At 31.4% G+C, this 16,271-nt stretch overlaps 1 protein-coding gene across 4 annotated transcripts; it reads right to left on the minus strand.

Annotated features, from left to right (window-relative positions):
- Window positions 1-3,467: 3,467 nt before the first annotated feature.
- Window positions 3,468-6,860, minus strand: LOC107961353 (uncharacterized). 4 transcript variants are annotated; one of them, XR_005926928.1, is made up of 7 exons: window positions 6,651-6,860; window positions 6,173-6,319; window positions 5,998-6,105; window positions 5,569-5,677; window positions 5,314-5,380; window positions 3,865-3,918; window positions 3,468-3,749 (listed from the first exon to the last, which is right to left on the minus strand). XR_005926928.1 is itself a non-coding variant. In XM_041112891.1 (6 exons), the coding sequence occupies exons 2-5, from the start codon at window positions 6,287-6,289 to the stop codon at window positions 3,893-3,895; spliced, it is 318 nt and encodes a 105-aa protein (XP_040968825.1). In that variant the 5' UTR covers window positions 6,290-6,319; window positions 6,455-6,513; the 3' UTR covers window positions 3,471-3,749; window positions 3,865-3,892. The 4 variants fall into 4 exon arrangements, 2 of the variants coding, with proteins under 2 accessions (XP_040968825.1, XP_040968824.1); XM_041112891.1 differs by lacking the exons at window positions 5,569-5,677; window positions 6,651-6,860 and adding an exon at window positions 6,455-6,513 and having other exon boundaries at window positions 3,471-3,749; XR_005926929.1 differs by lacking the exon at window positions 5,569-5,677 and having other exon boundaries at window positions 3,473-3,749; window positions 5,314-5,375.
- Window positions 6,861-16,271: the final 9,411 nt, after the last annotated feature.

Below are 16,271 nucleotides of genomic sequence, written 5' to 3' on the forward strand. Positions count from 1 at the left end.
AAGACTTCTCTTCTGCTTCAACCTGTAAACCCACCGATTCTTCAAAGCTCTTTTGCCCTTAGGCAGTTTCACCAATTCAAAAGTATGGTTCTCATGCAAGGATTAAAGTTCGTCTTTCATCGCTTCAACCCACTGATCTTTGCATTCACTCTCCATAGCCTCTTCATAACATTCAGGTTCTCCCCCGTCAGTCAAAAGAACATATTCATCAGGAGAATACCTGACAGAAGATCGTCGATCTCTGGAAGACCTTCGAAGTGGAACTGCTGGTGGAGCTATAGGTGCTTGTTGTTGATCATTCACAACATCATCCATGGGAGTATCAAAGTCACCTATAGTCTGATGGTCACCACTAACATCACCATGCACATCATCTTGGATAGGATCTGGTGAAGAGTCTAGGGGAACCGGATTCACATCGATCAAGTCACCACTACCTTGTGAATCCACTTTCTCCGTCTTATCAATGTCATCAATGGTCTGATCCTCAATGAAGACAACATCTCTGCTTCTCACGAGTTTCTTCTGAACTGGATCATAGAGTCTATAACCAAACTCACCGTCTAGACCATAACCAATAAAAATGCATTGTCGAGCCTTGGCATCCAACTTGGATCTTTCATCCTTTGGAACATGAACAAATGCTTTACAACCGAACACACGTAGGTGATCATATGACACGTCTTTACCAAACCAAACTCTATCTGGCACATCACCTTTCAAAGGAACACTAGGAGACAGATTTATCACATGTGTCACTGTATTCAAAGCTTCAGCCCAAAATGATCTTGGTAACTTTGCATCTGACAACAAACATCTGACTCTCTCAATCAATGTTCGGTTCATTCTTTCAGCTAACCCATTTAACTGTGGAGTCTTTGGTGGTGTTCTCTGATGTCTGATTCCCTGTCGCAGACAATACTCATGAAACGACCCTGTGTACTCGCCACCATTATCAGTACGAATGCACTTCAACTTTTTCCCAGTTTCCCTTTCAACTGATGCTTGAAACTGTTTAAACACCTCAAAGACTTGATTTTTAGACTTCAAAGTGTAAACCCATAGCTTTCTTGAACAATCATCAATGAAAGTCACAAAGTAAAGTGCACCACCATGTGATCTTACTTTTATCGGACCACAAACATCTGAATGGACCAACTCTAGCAACTCTGATTTCCTATGAGGAGGATGGCTTCTAAATGAAACGCTTTTCTGCTTTCCTGCTAGACAATGAGCACAATTCTTCAGTGTAGCATTCTTTAAACCCGAAAGTTGATTCTTCTTCGCTAAACAGCTAAGCCCCTTCTCACTCATGTGACTGAGTCGTTTATGCCACAACTCAGTTGAGCTGTCATTCAGTGTCACATTCACCATCTCTCGAGAAGTCAAAGCTTGCATCAAGTACAAATTTGAGCTCTTCTTTCCTCGAGCCACAACTAAGGAGCCTTTAGTCAGCTTCCACTGCCCTTCACTGAAGGTGTTACAAAATCCCTCATCATCAAGTTTTCCTGCAGAAATCAAATTCAAACGGACATCCGGTGCATGTCTGACATCCTTGAGAGTTAACTTTGTTCCATTGTTACTTACCAAGCTAACATCTCCCATACCAATAACCGAAACCAAACCATCATTACCCATCTTCAATACCCCAAAATCACCAGGAGTATAAGATGTGAAGAATTCCTTCCTCGACGTGGCATGAAGTGATGCACCAGTATCAATCACCCAACTAGTCTCGTCGCATGCTAGGTTGACCAAATTCTCATCACAAATAACTAACAAATCTTCACGAGTAACAGTAGCAACACGCTCGGATTTTTCATCGTCATTCCGATCGTGTTTATCACCACCACCTTTGTTCTCTTTCTTCCACTTGAAGCAATATTTCTTGATATGACCTTTCTTACCACAATGATGACACTCAAGATTCTTGTATCTCGATCTTGACTTGCTTCGGCTTTTATCTCTACCCTTTCTATCTTTGTCTCTGTTTCTCCCCCTGTTCTCGATAACCAACACCTCGGACTGTGATGTAGAACCCTGAGATCTTCTTCTAACCTCTTCATTCAACACACCACTCTTAGCCAAATCCAAAGTAATAATACCCTGTGGGGCAGAATTAATGAGTGAGACTCGAAAGGTCTCCCAAGAGTCTGGTAGAGTAGCAAGCAACCAAAATCCTAAAATCTCGTCATCAAATTTGACACCCATACCAAGCAACTGATTCATCATACTCTGAAATTCACTAACATGGTCAGCTATAGACATTCCTTCTTTATATTTCAGCGCCATCATTTTCTTCAGCAAAAATAACTTGTTATTGCCCGACCTCGAAGCATACAAGCTTTCAAGCTTCTCCCACAATGTTCGAGCATGTGTCTCCTGATCAATGTGATTGTAAACATTTTCTTCAACAAATTGCCGAATAAAGCCACACACTTGTTGATGCTCAAATTCCCATTCTTCATCACTTTTCGAATCGGGTTTTTGAGTAGTAAAGACCGGAAGATGCAAAGCCTTCACAAACAACAAGTCCTTCATTTTATTCCGCCAAAGTTGATAATTTGTGCCATTCAACATAATCATCTTGCTCGTATTAATTTCCATAATTATCTGACACAATAACCAAGCTCTGATACCAGTTTGTTGGGAAGAAACCGAACAACCGAAACAAAGCGAAAGCACAACCGGTGTTCTTTCTCTCCTTATAACTCCTGTCAAAAATTATGGCAAGCACAATAGCACAATATATGTTCTCTAGCAACCTTAATCAACCACAAATCAACTAATGCAACCACAACAAAAATCAATAGAGACACCTATATTTTTACGTGGAAAACCCCTCTAACCCATACCCAACAAGGCCAACTTGATTCAAGTAAACTACACCAAAACAGGCTTTTAGCGGCGCTGTTTTAGGCCTTTAGCGGCGCTTTTTAGCGCCGCTAATGACAGCGTCGCTAACTTTAGCGGCGCTTTTCCCACAAACGCCGCTAAAAACCAGGACCTTTAGCGGCGCTTTTCCCACAAACGCCGCTATAGATCAGAACCTTTAGCGACACTTTTCCCACAAACGCCGCTATAGATCAGGACCTTTAGCGGCACTTTTACACAAACGCCGCTATAGATCAAGACCTTTAGCGGCGCTTTTTTTATAAACGCCGCTATAGATCATGACTTTTAGCGACGTTTTTTTCACAAACGCCGCTAAAAGTGCCATTCCGCTTCATTTTTATTAAATAAATTTTTGTAATAACAAATGGAAAGGTCAAATTTTATTTTGAATGTATTACTTTTCATTAACAATAAAAGTAAAAGAAATTATAGTAATAAATTTCAACATTCACCTATAATAAATAAATAAATTAACATAAACAATTAAATTTCCTAACAAAAAATAAATAAATTTCATTATATGGGAAAAGAACATATATTCCTTTCAGTATTATATAACAAAAATTAGTACTACTACAAATACGGTTATTATACATACGCTTCCGTTTTCTTGCGGCGTTGAATTGATTGAACTCTACGAGTATCTACTACTAACAGCTGACAAAATTTTGGCTACATATTTAATTTTTCAATGTTCTCCTTATTTCCAGTCTAATGGTAAAAACAACAGCACCTTAATTTCCGTAGTGGTGAAACAACAAAAGAAAACTTTACTTATCACTCCATGTTTGACCAAAGAAAAATACCACCATGGCTTCTTGCAAATCCTCAGTAGCATCTCCCTCTTTGAGTAACTACATAACAAATTTAGTATAAAAATTATGAAAAATCAACATTCTACTCATCAAGCTCCGGTCATATTGAAGGAAACGATCAAAAAAACAATTTGAATAATTTGCAATAAAGTACCGCTTAGCAAGCTCTTGTTTTTTCAAATCTAGAGGCTGCCCATCAAAAACATAGCTGAAAGAAAATACCGCAAGCATTAGCAAATAAAAGGCCTTTGGGATGTGGTACCGTATAGACAGCATAAGGCAGAAAATATCTGTGTTAGGATTCTAATTTCCTCTGACACACGTAAGCAGTCAACTATGCATTAGTTTTTTCACAAATTCAAAACGAGAAAGATTTTCTGCCTTCCTCTGGCCATAGCCGTTGCCTCTTTTGTTCATCTACAATGGTCAATATTTTCTAACATATAACATCTTAAATAAAATAAGAACAGAGCAAAGAATTTTCTTTTCACAAAAAAGATAACTAGTTGTTAGCTTGGCTACACTAGATGAAGTTCAAATCACTAAAAATAAAACCACTCCTAATAGCTCACAATATCAATCTTATCATCATAAACTAATTGTTAGCTTGTCATCATCAACTAATCTTCCTTTTTTTTTTTTACTAAAAAGAATCATTTGTAATTTTTGTATTTCATAAGAATTGCTCTAACCAGTCAAAGAAATCCCTACATATCAACTCATTAACATGATTCTAATTATTTTTGTGCTGGGGAGGGGCATTTTCTGATTTATATAATAGAGTTTTTAGATTTTATAAATAGGGTTAAAATAAAGAATATGAAGTAAATTGTGAAACTTTAAAAACTGAGGGGTCATAAAGCAAACTATATGGGGGATTTTAAATTCACTTAACAACATTAAGAAAAATAAGTCTGGTTTAAAGTAATGGAAAAAAATCATAAACTAATTTGATTTGGTAATGTCCTTGTCCTACTTCGAGTGCCCACTGCCCATAACTATGAGCTATTTAAGAATTTCATGTTCATGTTGAGCTACAGTTATATAAGCTTTTAAACATTTCTCCATATCATTCCCTTTCGCAGTTAAGATTACAAGCACAAACTCTTAAGGCACGCATTAAATTAAAAAGCATATACTTATTTTCAAGTATCTAGATGTTAGGATAGAAAGTCACCAACCAAGCAACCACAATGAACAACTTATTTCATCATTACATCAAGTTTCATCCATGATAAACTTCTTCGCCAAAAATAAAAACATGAAAAAAACTTCTTACAGATCCAGTAGAAAAAGGGAAATGAGAACATTAAAAATCCCTGACTGAGATTTTATAAGAATTTAGATTATGAAAAATATATATTAAAAGTAAGCATAACCATGATATACTTTGAAGAAAACTTTTTCATCATAAACAGTCATGAAAGTATAATGCTTAAGAACTTTATGATGCAAAACTTTTTACAACCCCCAAGCAAAACAAGCACTATATGCCCCAATTTCCTACTATTGCAAATTATTACTAGAATGTCTAATACTTCAAGAAGATGATTAGTTGAATTGATATATAACTGTAAACTAAACTAAAAGATTAGGGAGTTACCATGAGTAACATGATCTTTGGTTTGGCTAGATAGTAGTGATGATACCAAGACAGCAAATCTTCTTTCCTAACACACGGTAAGAGTTAAAAGATATACTAGTTATATGTTTTCAAGCATACATAATTAAACATCCATTAAATAGAAAGGAATCAGTAAATAAGAATCTAAAACAAATGTCTTTAGGATGCAAAGAATCTTCAACAACATTGCTTCAAGAATCAAGAATGACGAAATCATAGTTTTGGAAGCCAGACCCCAGTAGTGGAGCTTGAAGCAAGGGTCGAGGCTAATAAGGCAAAATCAATCTCCATCCACCCATCATATTCGCTGTCAATAATCAAATATATAGTAGACTAGCTGGTGCTGCAAAGTGGGAATATTGAGCTCAAAATATATAGGATGCCAATGCAAGCAGGCCAACCAGATAACTATAGGATCAAAAATGAAATTCAATGATTCAATTTTAAGTAAAAGGATTAAGGCAAATTTCAATGATTTAATAAATTAAATTGAACTCCATTTGTATAAACTACATCAGCTGCTATTTCAGATTTATTAACGATAACTTTCCTAAATCCAATACTTGAAACTTGATGTTGTTGTATTGTATGGTTCATCAAAAATAATATTACCAAGCTGCAAATTCAGTAACATATAGAAACCTATAAGGCATCATGACTTACCCGTATATATGTAACTGTCTGCAGCAAGTTGCCTTCATTGATGCTGCTAAAGGCTTCCAAGAGCTGCTTAACAATTGGGGCTGCTTCTGTAAGTTTCACTACAATTTCCTGAGAGTAAAGATTTTTTAGTCATACATTTATTCAAAGCTGAAACCTGAAAGCAAAAGGCTCTAACCCTGTTTTCCAGTCGAGCTTTTTGATCGGTGATTCTCTTGTTCGTCTTTTGGTTGCCGGTTGGAAAATGATTTGGTTGACCTCTTTTCTTCAGTTGCTTAGAAGATTCTTCAGACATGCTTTGGATGGAATGCAGTCGAAGTAGATGCTGCAAAAGTGAGGATATATAAATCACCTTCAAGTTTGTTTGGGAATTTTATGTCATCATAACTAGGGAAGAAGCAGAAATCCTCCTTAAATAATCAAGAAGAGGGTTTAGCCTTTAGCTGAATAAGGAACACACAAGGATACACCAAGAAGCTTTAGGACTACACTTTATCCTTTAGCTTGAGCTGCTAGGAATCACAAAATGTAAATATCTATATATAGAGAACACTGCTACACATAACATCTAAAACGACTATACTGTAGCAATATATTTATTTATTTATTCTTGCGCGAGAGAAGGAAAAGATTAAAAAAGCTTAAAGCTTGAGGACCTTTGACGGGAACCGCGGGACTGAAAATAATTTTTCCTGTTTACTGCCTGCCTACCTACAACCACCGTGAAGCGCGAGAGTTAATCCCAATAAATCAACCCAACATAAATGGTTCCATAATACTGAAAATTTTGTAGCTGAATTACATGCCAAAAATACTCGCCTTCACAAGCCATGAGGGCAACTTAACTGCTTGTGCTTTCCCGACTCTTCTTCTTCCTTAATGCAAAGCTGCTCGGTCCGATTTCTATTTGGGGGATTTCAGCTAAGAAAAACAAACTCTTATTTGGGGATTTAGGGCGACCGACAGAGATGAGAAGAAGAGGGAGTAATGAGCGGGTAACCAAAAATCATTTTTTGGGAGTGAGCGGGATTTTACCTTTTATTTCCTTCCACATTTGCGGCGTTTTAAGAAAAAAACGCCACTAAGAAATTTATCAAAACGACACTGTATTGAAAAATTACAATACATGTTTGCGGCGTTTTTTATCAAAACGCCGGCAATGTCTACCTTTTCTGGCGTTTTTCTTGAAAACGCCACTAAAAAATTTAAATTCTTCTATTGAAAAGTTGGGAAATTTTAATACATAGTAATGGCATTTTTTGTTGAAAACACCGCTAAAGCTCACATATTTTTTATATTCAATTATTGTATCTTTTATATAAATTTTACATAAAGAATTATTAAAATTTTAAGTAATATTTACAAGAATTAGATAATATTATAAATTTTAGTTTTTTATTTCATTTTTATTTTTGTATTTTTTTCTTATAATTTGGTCCTATCCAAATTAAATAATTACCTATATATCCATATCAAATATATCAAATGGTTTAAATTAAATATTTTTAAATATAAAAACATTAATTAATTGTATAAAATTGTATCATTTAACAAATCTCAAATAAACCTTAAACCCTAAATTAACCATTCAATATATATAAAGTCTATCTATTATATATCTCTTAAATAATATAAACTATACTCATAATTTCTATATATTAAATTTATTATTATCTCTTTTACAATTATATAATAACATATTTAATATAAATTAAAAAAACTAATTAATCTAAACCTTAAACCTTAATTCGACCCTTGAAACCCTAAATCCCTAACTCTTAACCCCTAACCCCTAACTCTTAATCCCTAAACCTTAAATCCTAACACTTAAACTATAATCCCTAAATTCATATATAATCCCTAAACCTTAAAATAGTAACTCCTAAACTTGCCTTAAATCTTAAATTAACCATATACCGTAAACCATATCAACCCTAAACTATAATAATAATTAATTAATTATTTTAAAATTAATACTATCTTATCTTTTTCAATTATATATGAAATTATTTAATATATAAATTAAAAAAATATTTAAAAATAAATTAAAAAATAATTAATCTAAACCCAAAACCCTAACTTGACCCATGAACTCATAAACCCTAAATCCCTAACTCTTAACCCCTAAACCCCTAACCACTAACCCCTAAACCTTAAATCTCAACCCTTAAACCATAATCCCTAATCCATAATCCTTAAATCCATACTCCATAAACCTTAAAACAGTAACTCCTAAACCGGCCTTAAATCTTAAATTAATCATATACCTAAAAAACTTTAAAATTATTTTAAATGATGGTATTTTAATTGTTCCATGTGTTCTATTTTCAAATTATTTCTACGTGTTATTATTTTTTTCTGAATATTTTAAATATTCAATTAGAAATAAATTGAATTTTATTTAATTAATATAAATAAACCAAGTAAGATAAAATGTTTTTAGCGGTGCTTTTCCAAAAACGCCGCTAAAGCCCTTACCATTAGCGGCGCTTTTCCAAAAACGCCGCTAAAGACCCAGGCATTAGCGGCGCTTTTTGAAAAACGCCGCTAAAGCCACGAAATGTTAGAAAACGACACCGTTGGGCTAAGGTTTTTTGCGGCGTTTTTTTGAAAAACGCCACTAATGCTCATTTTTAGCGGCATTTTTTTAAAAACGCCACTAATGCTCAATCTTTAGTGGCGATTTCCAGAAAGCGCCGCTAATGCTTAATTTTTACCGGCGTTTTTTGTCCAAACGCCGCTAAAAGTGCCACTAAAAGCCTGTTTTGGTGTAGTATAAGTTTAAAGTTGGATCTTTTACCATTCCGAAGCGTCATCTAAAGTAAATAAATGAGGGATATTCTTAAACTGGTAAGTAAAAGTTGAAGTCTGTGTGATGAGAATCTCAACATTTGTAACCTTTAGTCAAATATATTTTCAAACTGAGGAAAAATAAATAAATAAACTCAAAAAACCAGACCAGAGACCCAGTTGAAGTTGAGCTTTCATATTGAAAAGTCAAGCTATATGTTTATGATATGTTGCAATTTTCAATTCTCATCTTCCCTAATGAAGCAGTTTGATGTTTGCTGAAAAAGCAATGTGAAGGCGAAGAAAAACGTGAAAACAATTAAGAGCTTCATGCTTAAAGTTTTGACAATTACCGTTCGTTCTAAAAAGAAAAGGTTTTTATATTTCCTGATACAACCAAGTAAGTAAACAAAGTTCCATTCGTATAAATGAAACTCGAAAGTCGTGAGAGCTTAAAGAACATTTTAAGGGGCCCACTTGAACTATGAATGCTTTCACATTTATCACGTCCAATGTATGTTTAGCTCGTTATCGACATGCAATTTATATTAAAAACAGATGATACCCAGTAAAACACAGTGTAAAACGTGTACAAGAGGAAACGGTAAAGAATGTGAACCCAATGATGTCTTTTCCAACTCTGAAATTACCCAAGCAGGATTTCCATCTATAACCTCCAGAATCTCAACCCCTTTCTTTAGATTTTACCACCCTAAAATGCTGAGGATATGTTTATATTGAATCACCCATTTGGCCCTATACTCAACCCACAAAACCAAAATCTCCCCTAGCTGAATCCATTTATCAATCTACATCATTAGAATCCCAGAACATCTTTAATTGATTGTTACTCGATCAACCGTTCCTCTTCTTCTTCCAAATGATCTTATCTTCTTTAGTCACAAGCCATTTTCCTTTGATTAGGAATGGCAACGGGATAGGACAGGATAAATGTTGCTAAATCCACTATCATTTCACAGATGGTACATTTTGTTCTACCATCTCTATAGTGGATGTATAATTTTAAAATTTACTAACACTTTTATGGATGTTGGATGCATCCATCCCTGCTCCACTTTAATTTAATTTTTGCTACTTATTTTTAATATTTTCAATATTTTTAAAGTGAAATAAATATTTAAACATAATATATATTTATAATGTATGATTACATTTTTATTCTTTTAATAGTTATATATATACAAAAATAAAATGATAATTTTATATAATAGAGTAAGGCAGAACAATCAATTATCACTATACTCATTGTCTAAAAAAAATCCAGTCTACTTCACCCCTCCTTTATATATTTTTCAAATGAAGTGAATTGATTCAAAATCTATGAAACAGTTTGAATTTTGTCATCCTTAGATGTTTCGTAATCAAATCAATTAGATTGTCTTCAAAACTTCGATCAAAAGTAATATCTTCTGATGATATTTTCTATTCTCTTTTTCAATTTAAAAATGATGAGTTCATGTGTTCTTGCTTCGTCTACCGGATGATGTCAATGATCGGCTTTGAAACCACTCAAACAATAGTTGTTTGGAAACTCTAGCAAAATATTTCACTTAGGGTTTAAAGTTACATTTTCTAGTGTTTGATTTATTGGAATATGTTGCTTCCCAAGTTTAGGTAGGATGAGTAAAGTCCGATTCAATTTGAAAATTTTAATAAAAAATTTAAATTTTAAATTAAATAGTTTAAGTTATTTAAGTTAATCAAGTTATTCAAATCAACTAGAATAACAAAAATCAAATTTTTATATTTAACTTGAATATGAATTACATCATTTCAGTTATCCGAAAATTCAAATAAGAAAAATCAAAACTACGTCGTTGTGATAAATGTTTATCTTTTCTAAGGTTAAAAGTCAAAATCTTTAAGTAAAAGATAAAACTACGTCATTTTAATAAATGTTTACCCATCAACTTTACTTATGTAGTTAAATAATCTTCTACTTCATTTATTAGTTAAATAATCAGTCGATGTAAATGCAACATTGAGTATAAATAATATGTTTCATTAACTCAACTCGTTTCGAAAAAAAATTCAAATTAAATTCTATTGCTAAAATATGATTCTCAACTGGACTAACTCAAAATTTTCTAATTCAATTCGTGATCTCTACTTGATTAAATACTCAACCCTAAATTGAGGCATTCAACATGAAGAGCCTGTTAAGATAAAATGCTCAAATCTTAACAGACATAAAGAGCCTGTTAAGATAAAATGCTCAAATGCAAACAGGCCTGAAGAGGTAATTTTCCTAAAATGTAAACAGGCGTGAAGAGTCTCACAAGGGATCATTATCCCTGCAAGGCCAGCATGGCCGCAAAACACTCTGCGCACTCCTTTATGAAGCAGCAAGAATCTTTTATAAACTTACACCAGCTCAAATCATTTGGTAAAATGAAGCATTACCCGAGTAGCTTTGGGCAAACATTACAAAATCTATAAATATTTGCATCATGACATTCATCAGGTATGAATTCTGTTCAAATTCTACACCATTTTAACTCATTTCTTTAAGTTTTATTGACTTAAGTATCTAAGGGAGATGAATTCGGTACCCTTTATCATATTTCTTGTCTTGTAAATTACTTGAAGCGTTAACCTGACCATTCCGAGTCATCTCTTCAAAAACTGACCTCAAGAATTATATTTATACATTATGTGTGGGGTTCCAGCTTTTGTTTCAATGGTTTTTAGAAGTCAACTGGAACTTTTTATAGGTTCAATGGGTTCAACGGCATGTAAGACTCAGACTTAATCCAAGGATTTAATTTCGTGGATTGATATTATTCTATGTAACATTATGTCATTATCTCAATTTTCTTTATTTTTATTAGCAAGTTTAATGAAGAAAAATAACTTGAACAAAAAGTATTTGAAAATCAAAGCAGATTTTTAAAAAGAGACGTCAAGATTTAAGGTGCATGAACCCAATTATTTTATCTAACCTTTCCTCGTGAATAATTAACATTAACATATAAAAAAGGATTAGAGGAATATGTTTTCTTTTAATCCCTTTTATTTTTTTGTCAAGATTTGGTTGGTTGAAAATTTTCAGAATTTGTAGTGTACAAAATTTAAGGAGACATAGTGTCGTCCTGAATCTTAACTAACCCACAGTTCAATTTGCAGGCATTGGTTTGCCTTTTTCTAAACCTGGTTAACTAGCCAACCCAAGTCCATTCTATTAACCCAGTCTACTAAGAAAGAAAAACACTACACAAATTATCATGCCGTCGACACAATTATTAGAAATAAATCAATAGATTAATCACCTAATTAACAAATCAATTATTCTAAATTATCAAATATTGTCCAAAAGATATACAAATACTAAAGTACAAAGAAAAAATTGAGAGTAATTAGATCTCATAAATTTGTGAAATCAAACTTCGAATATTATTTCAAATAAAAAAAAGTGTTTAGCGATCCATAAGAAAATAAAACGCAAATTAAATTAAAACTAAAACACCGCAACAGAGGCTCAAGGCGCTGGATGTTGGGTTGGGCCGCCAACCGCTGCATTGGGCTGGCACCGCGGCAATGGGTTGTGAGGCCGCAGCCTGTTTGTCCTTGTTTGGGCCTTCTTTTTGACGCTCATTCCATCCTTTATGAATCGCCTTCTAAACTCATATGCACTTAATTTAAGTTACGAAAATACTCAAAATAATTACTTACAACCAACGAACATAAAAACAGACTAAAAAAAACATGGATAAACAATAATACTAAATGCACAAATAAAACTAAAACATGGAACATTAAAATATTAAGTAGAAATATATGAAATATGAATGCTTTTATTTGTTTAATGGAAAAAGAAAAGAAAAGAAAAGAAAAAGATAGTTCCATTGACCCCCGCTCGTCTTTTGAATATATACTTTACTAAACTCGATGATTTTGATAACACAACTAAAAAGAAAAGTTTCATCTGTTTCTGCGTTGACAGAATCTTTAACTGCAACCCCTACCTTACTGCTTAACTTTGGCCCCGTGCCTCTACTTCTTTGACCTCCATTCTCCCCAAACATCAATCAATATATTTATGCATGAATGTTGAATATGACAGATATATAATTTTTAATTAAATGAAAAATTAAGCAATATAGATTTTCTATGGTTGGAACCACAAGCTCTTTGAATTTTACGACTTGTGTGATAATATAGGAATAGGCCATACCCTAAAGCTAGACTAATTCTAAAGACCCCTTTTTTTTTTTTTGTGCGTGTAGATTTTTCCTACAGTTTTTGATATATTCCAGCAACAATGACATAAAAAAGACAGTGGCCAGTTAAATAGGATCTTGTAGGCACTAGATGGTTGAAGAAAAAGAGTTGATGATATATTCATGACATGACTCATGTCCATTGTCCCACATATTTGTGTATAGATTTATATAACTGAACACTTGTGCTTCTAAACAGAACTTACATATATATATACATGAAAAAATTGGATGGTTTATTAATCATTTCATGGTGGACTCAATCCCCTTCCCTTTGTCATGATGTGCAAGCCAGATGAAGTTTGGCCAATCAATGTGATATCCATATTTTTCATGCGCGTGCAATGCCCTCTCTGATTTATTCATATCTTCATTGGATAGCTCCAGATTACTAATAATCACTGTCCGAACTGATAACACTTTACATACATACCTCTCTGTACATGTATATATCATGATCCAACAAAACAAAAACAAAAAGTACTTGTTGGCAATTTGAGACTAATTGAGAGTTAAAGACAACATTAAATTATTTGAATAGATACATTTGCATGTCGTCCTGTTACTGCTACTCTTGTTTCAAATAACTTGTTTCTCTACAAGATGAATCATGTTTCTTGATTCAAATTAGTTACTGCTTTTAGATTCTTTCTTATTAATTATATATATATGTTAGATTATAGATAATAGTGTTGTTTTTTTCATATTATACAAATTTTATTTAATAAAATATCAAGAGTCAACCGAATATCAAACTCAGTCAAATTTAAATAATACTCCTAGTAAATATTTTAAATGTTTTATACCTATGATGTCATTCTCCTGTTTTTGAGGAAATTTGAAATCATATTTGGTTTATAGCTGCCTTCATAAATGCCGGGAAAATCGATTAATTCTAAAACTAATGGAGGTAGATTTAATTTGTGTCCCAAATCGAAGTGGATAATAATATGGGTCACTTTCAATAAAATATAATAGGATTATTTTGCATATGTTATCTCATTCTGTTTCTCCTCCACAAATGAAAAATATCTTTCTACTGCCAAATATAAAATCAATTATTAAATGTTAGTTTTGGAATATATTACTTAATCTAACTTTAAAAATTAAATTATATACATAAATATTTATATAAATTTAGTTTATTTGATATTTTTTAAGTGGGTTGACATCAAGTTAAAACATGATATTAAATTACTCAAGTACTTTACTTACGCCGTATATTAATTTTGTCACATATATTATTTGATGAATGAAAAATATGTATTTAATATAAGGCTTAAGACATCATTTGATATTTGAGTTTGACTCTTTTGTCAAATGTGGTATATATCTTTTAGTATTTTTATTTGTCAAAAGTTACATATTTTGGTACTCAAATAACGTATTTAATTCGAGTTTTATATTAATTTGATGAAAATTAATTGTTAATATTATATTATTTGAATTTTTATGATTTTGTTTAAATTTTTATTTTTGTTTTGTTAAATGCAGCTTGATTGTTGTGATTACTTGAAGTTTTAGAGTAGAATTGATCAAATTTAACTGTTAATATTATTATTTAATTATAATTTTTCATCAAATTAATTCTAAACCTTAATTTAAACATTAAAAATTCGACAATATTACTTTATAATTTTTACTAAATATCACATTGAAAAAAAGACAAATACTACATAAGAAAAATGATAAACTCAAATACAAATAATAAATTAAACCTAAAAATTATATTTATTTTTAAATTTAATGATAATTTTTTAGAGGTGGTTTTGATAAAAAGTTGTTAAAGTTATTTTATTTTAATATATTATTTAAGAGGAAAGTATTTTAAAAATATTTATTAATTTGAATATTAAATTTTATAATTGTAAAAATACTAAATACGGTATGTAAAATGACAGTAATCGACACTAAACTAGTTAATTTTCAAATCAAAAGTAGCTGCAGTTTCTTTATTTTAAGGGGTTTCTGTTTCAATCACAGATACTTTATTTGTCGCAAATGACAGTAAGGAATACCATCATTGTAAAAATTTTGGTAAAGGGGAAAAAGGTCACATCAATATCATTCATGGACTATTCCTATTTGCTAGGGTTCAATTCAAAATTCCGACCTTCATATTCCGTTTGACTTTGGTCAAATATTTGTTTTTGCGTTGAAGTTCGGTTGAAGATATAATTGTATTATTCAAGTTCAATTAATAATTTTTTTTCTTTAAAGATAAAATTAGAGCTTAAACTTGGTTAGATAATAAAATTTAAGGTTAATAATATATATTAAAAATAATTATGTAATTTAATAATTTAAAAAAATATAAATTTTTTTATAAAATTTGAGAGTCATTCAAATCAAGTATTATTAAATTCAAATTTAACTCTATTAATAGTTTGAGCTCGATTCTATAATTATTGAAACAAATTCTTTTTTATTAAACTCTAGTAATTTATTAGTACTAATATCTTATTTATTCCTTAAATATAGAGTCTAAGAAGGCAAAAAATATTTTTAATGAATAATTTTATATATTATTAATAAATGTAAACAACCGAATATTATAAAAATATATATAATTTTATTTTAATAATAAATTGATAATATATAAAATTATATACTCGAAAATTAAATATTAAGGTAAATTACATTCAAGATCACTGAATTATTAGTAAATTTATATTTTGGTCACTCAATTTAAAAAAATTATAAAATATTTATTAAACTATTCAAAAGTTTTTTATTTAAGTCAGTGGGCTATTAAAATTCTTGTTGTATGGCTTTTTTTATTCGTAATGTCTGCACTAATTGAAAACTCTCATCTCATTTTCTTTAATAATTAAGTTTTTTTATGAAATAGCTTTAAATATCACGAATCTGTCAATTAAATTTCAAACAATTTTCTTCTTCGATCTCTAATACTGATCATTGGATCGACTTAAATTTAAAACATTTTCTTTTACTCGTCAATGTATACTAATATGCAGTACCAGTCGTTGAACCGTTACTTAAAACTCATCAGCTAGACTTTTCTTAAAATAATTTAACAAGTCAATAACTTAAATAAAATATTTTAAATAATTTAATTATGAAAATTTTTAAATAATTTAATAAATTTTTTAAATGATTAAAAATAAATTTATTAATAATTTAATGATATTAGGTGTAATTTACCTGAGTATCAATACTAAAGAAAAACCAGGCAAGATGCCTTTGAAAAAAAACAGCTCGGCTTCATCGAAGTCGCCACCAGCA

Source organism: Gossypium hirsutum, chromosome A05 (genome assembly GCF_007990345.1).
Source record: "Gossypium hirsutum isolate 1008001.06 chromosome A05, Gossypium_hirsutum_v2.1, whole genome shotgun sequence".
NCBI lineage: Eukaryota > Viridiplantae > Streptophyta > Magnoliopsida > Malvales > Malvaceae > Gossypium > Gossypium hirsutum.

What these genes read in the sequence shown, in the direction of transcription:
- LOC107961353 (XM_041112891.1), bottom strand. Translation starts at nt 6,289, where the DNA reads ATGTCTGAAGAATCTTCTAAGCAACTGAAGAAAAGAGGTCAACCAAAT. An exon ending in AGACAGTTACATATATACGG is followed by an intron (nt 5,381 to 5,997) that starts GTAAGTCATGAT and finishes ACCGTGTGTTAG; the next exon opens with GAAAGAAGATTTGCTGTCTT. An exon ending in CAAAGATCATGTTACTCATG is followed by an intron (nt 3,919 to 5,313) that starts GTAACTCCCTAA and finishes ATTTTCTTTCAG; the next exon opens with CTATGTTTTTGATGGGCAGC.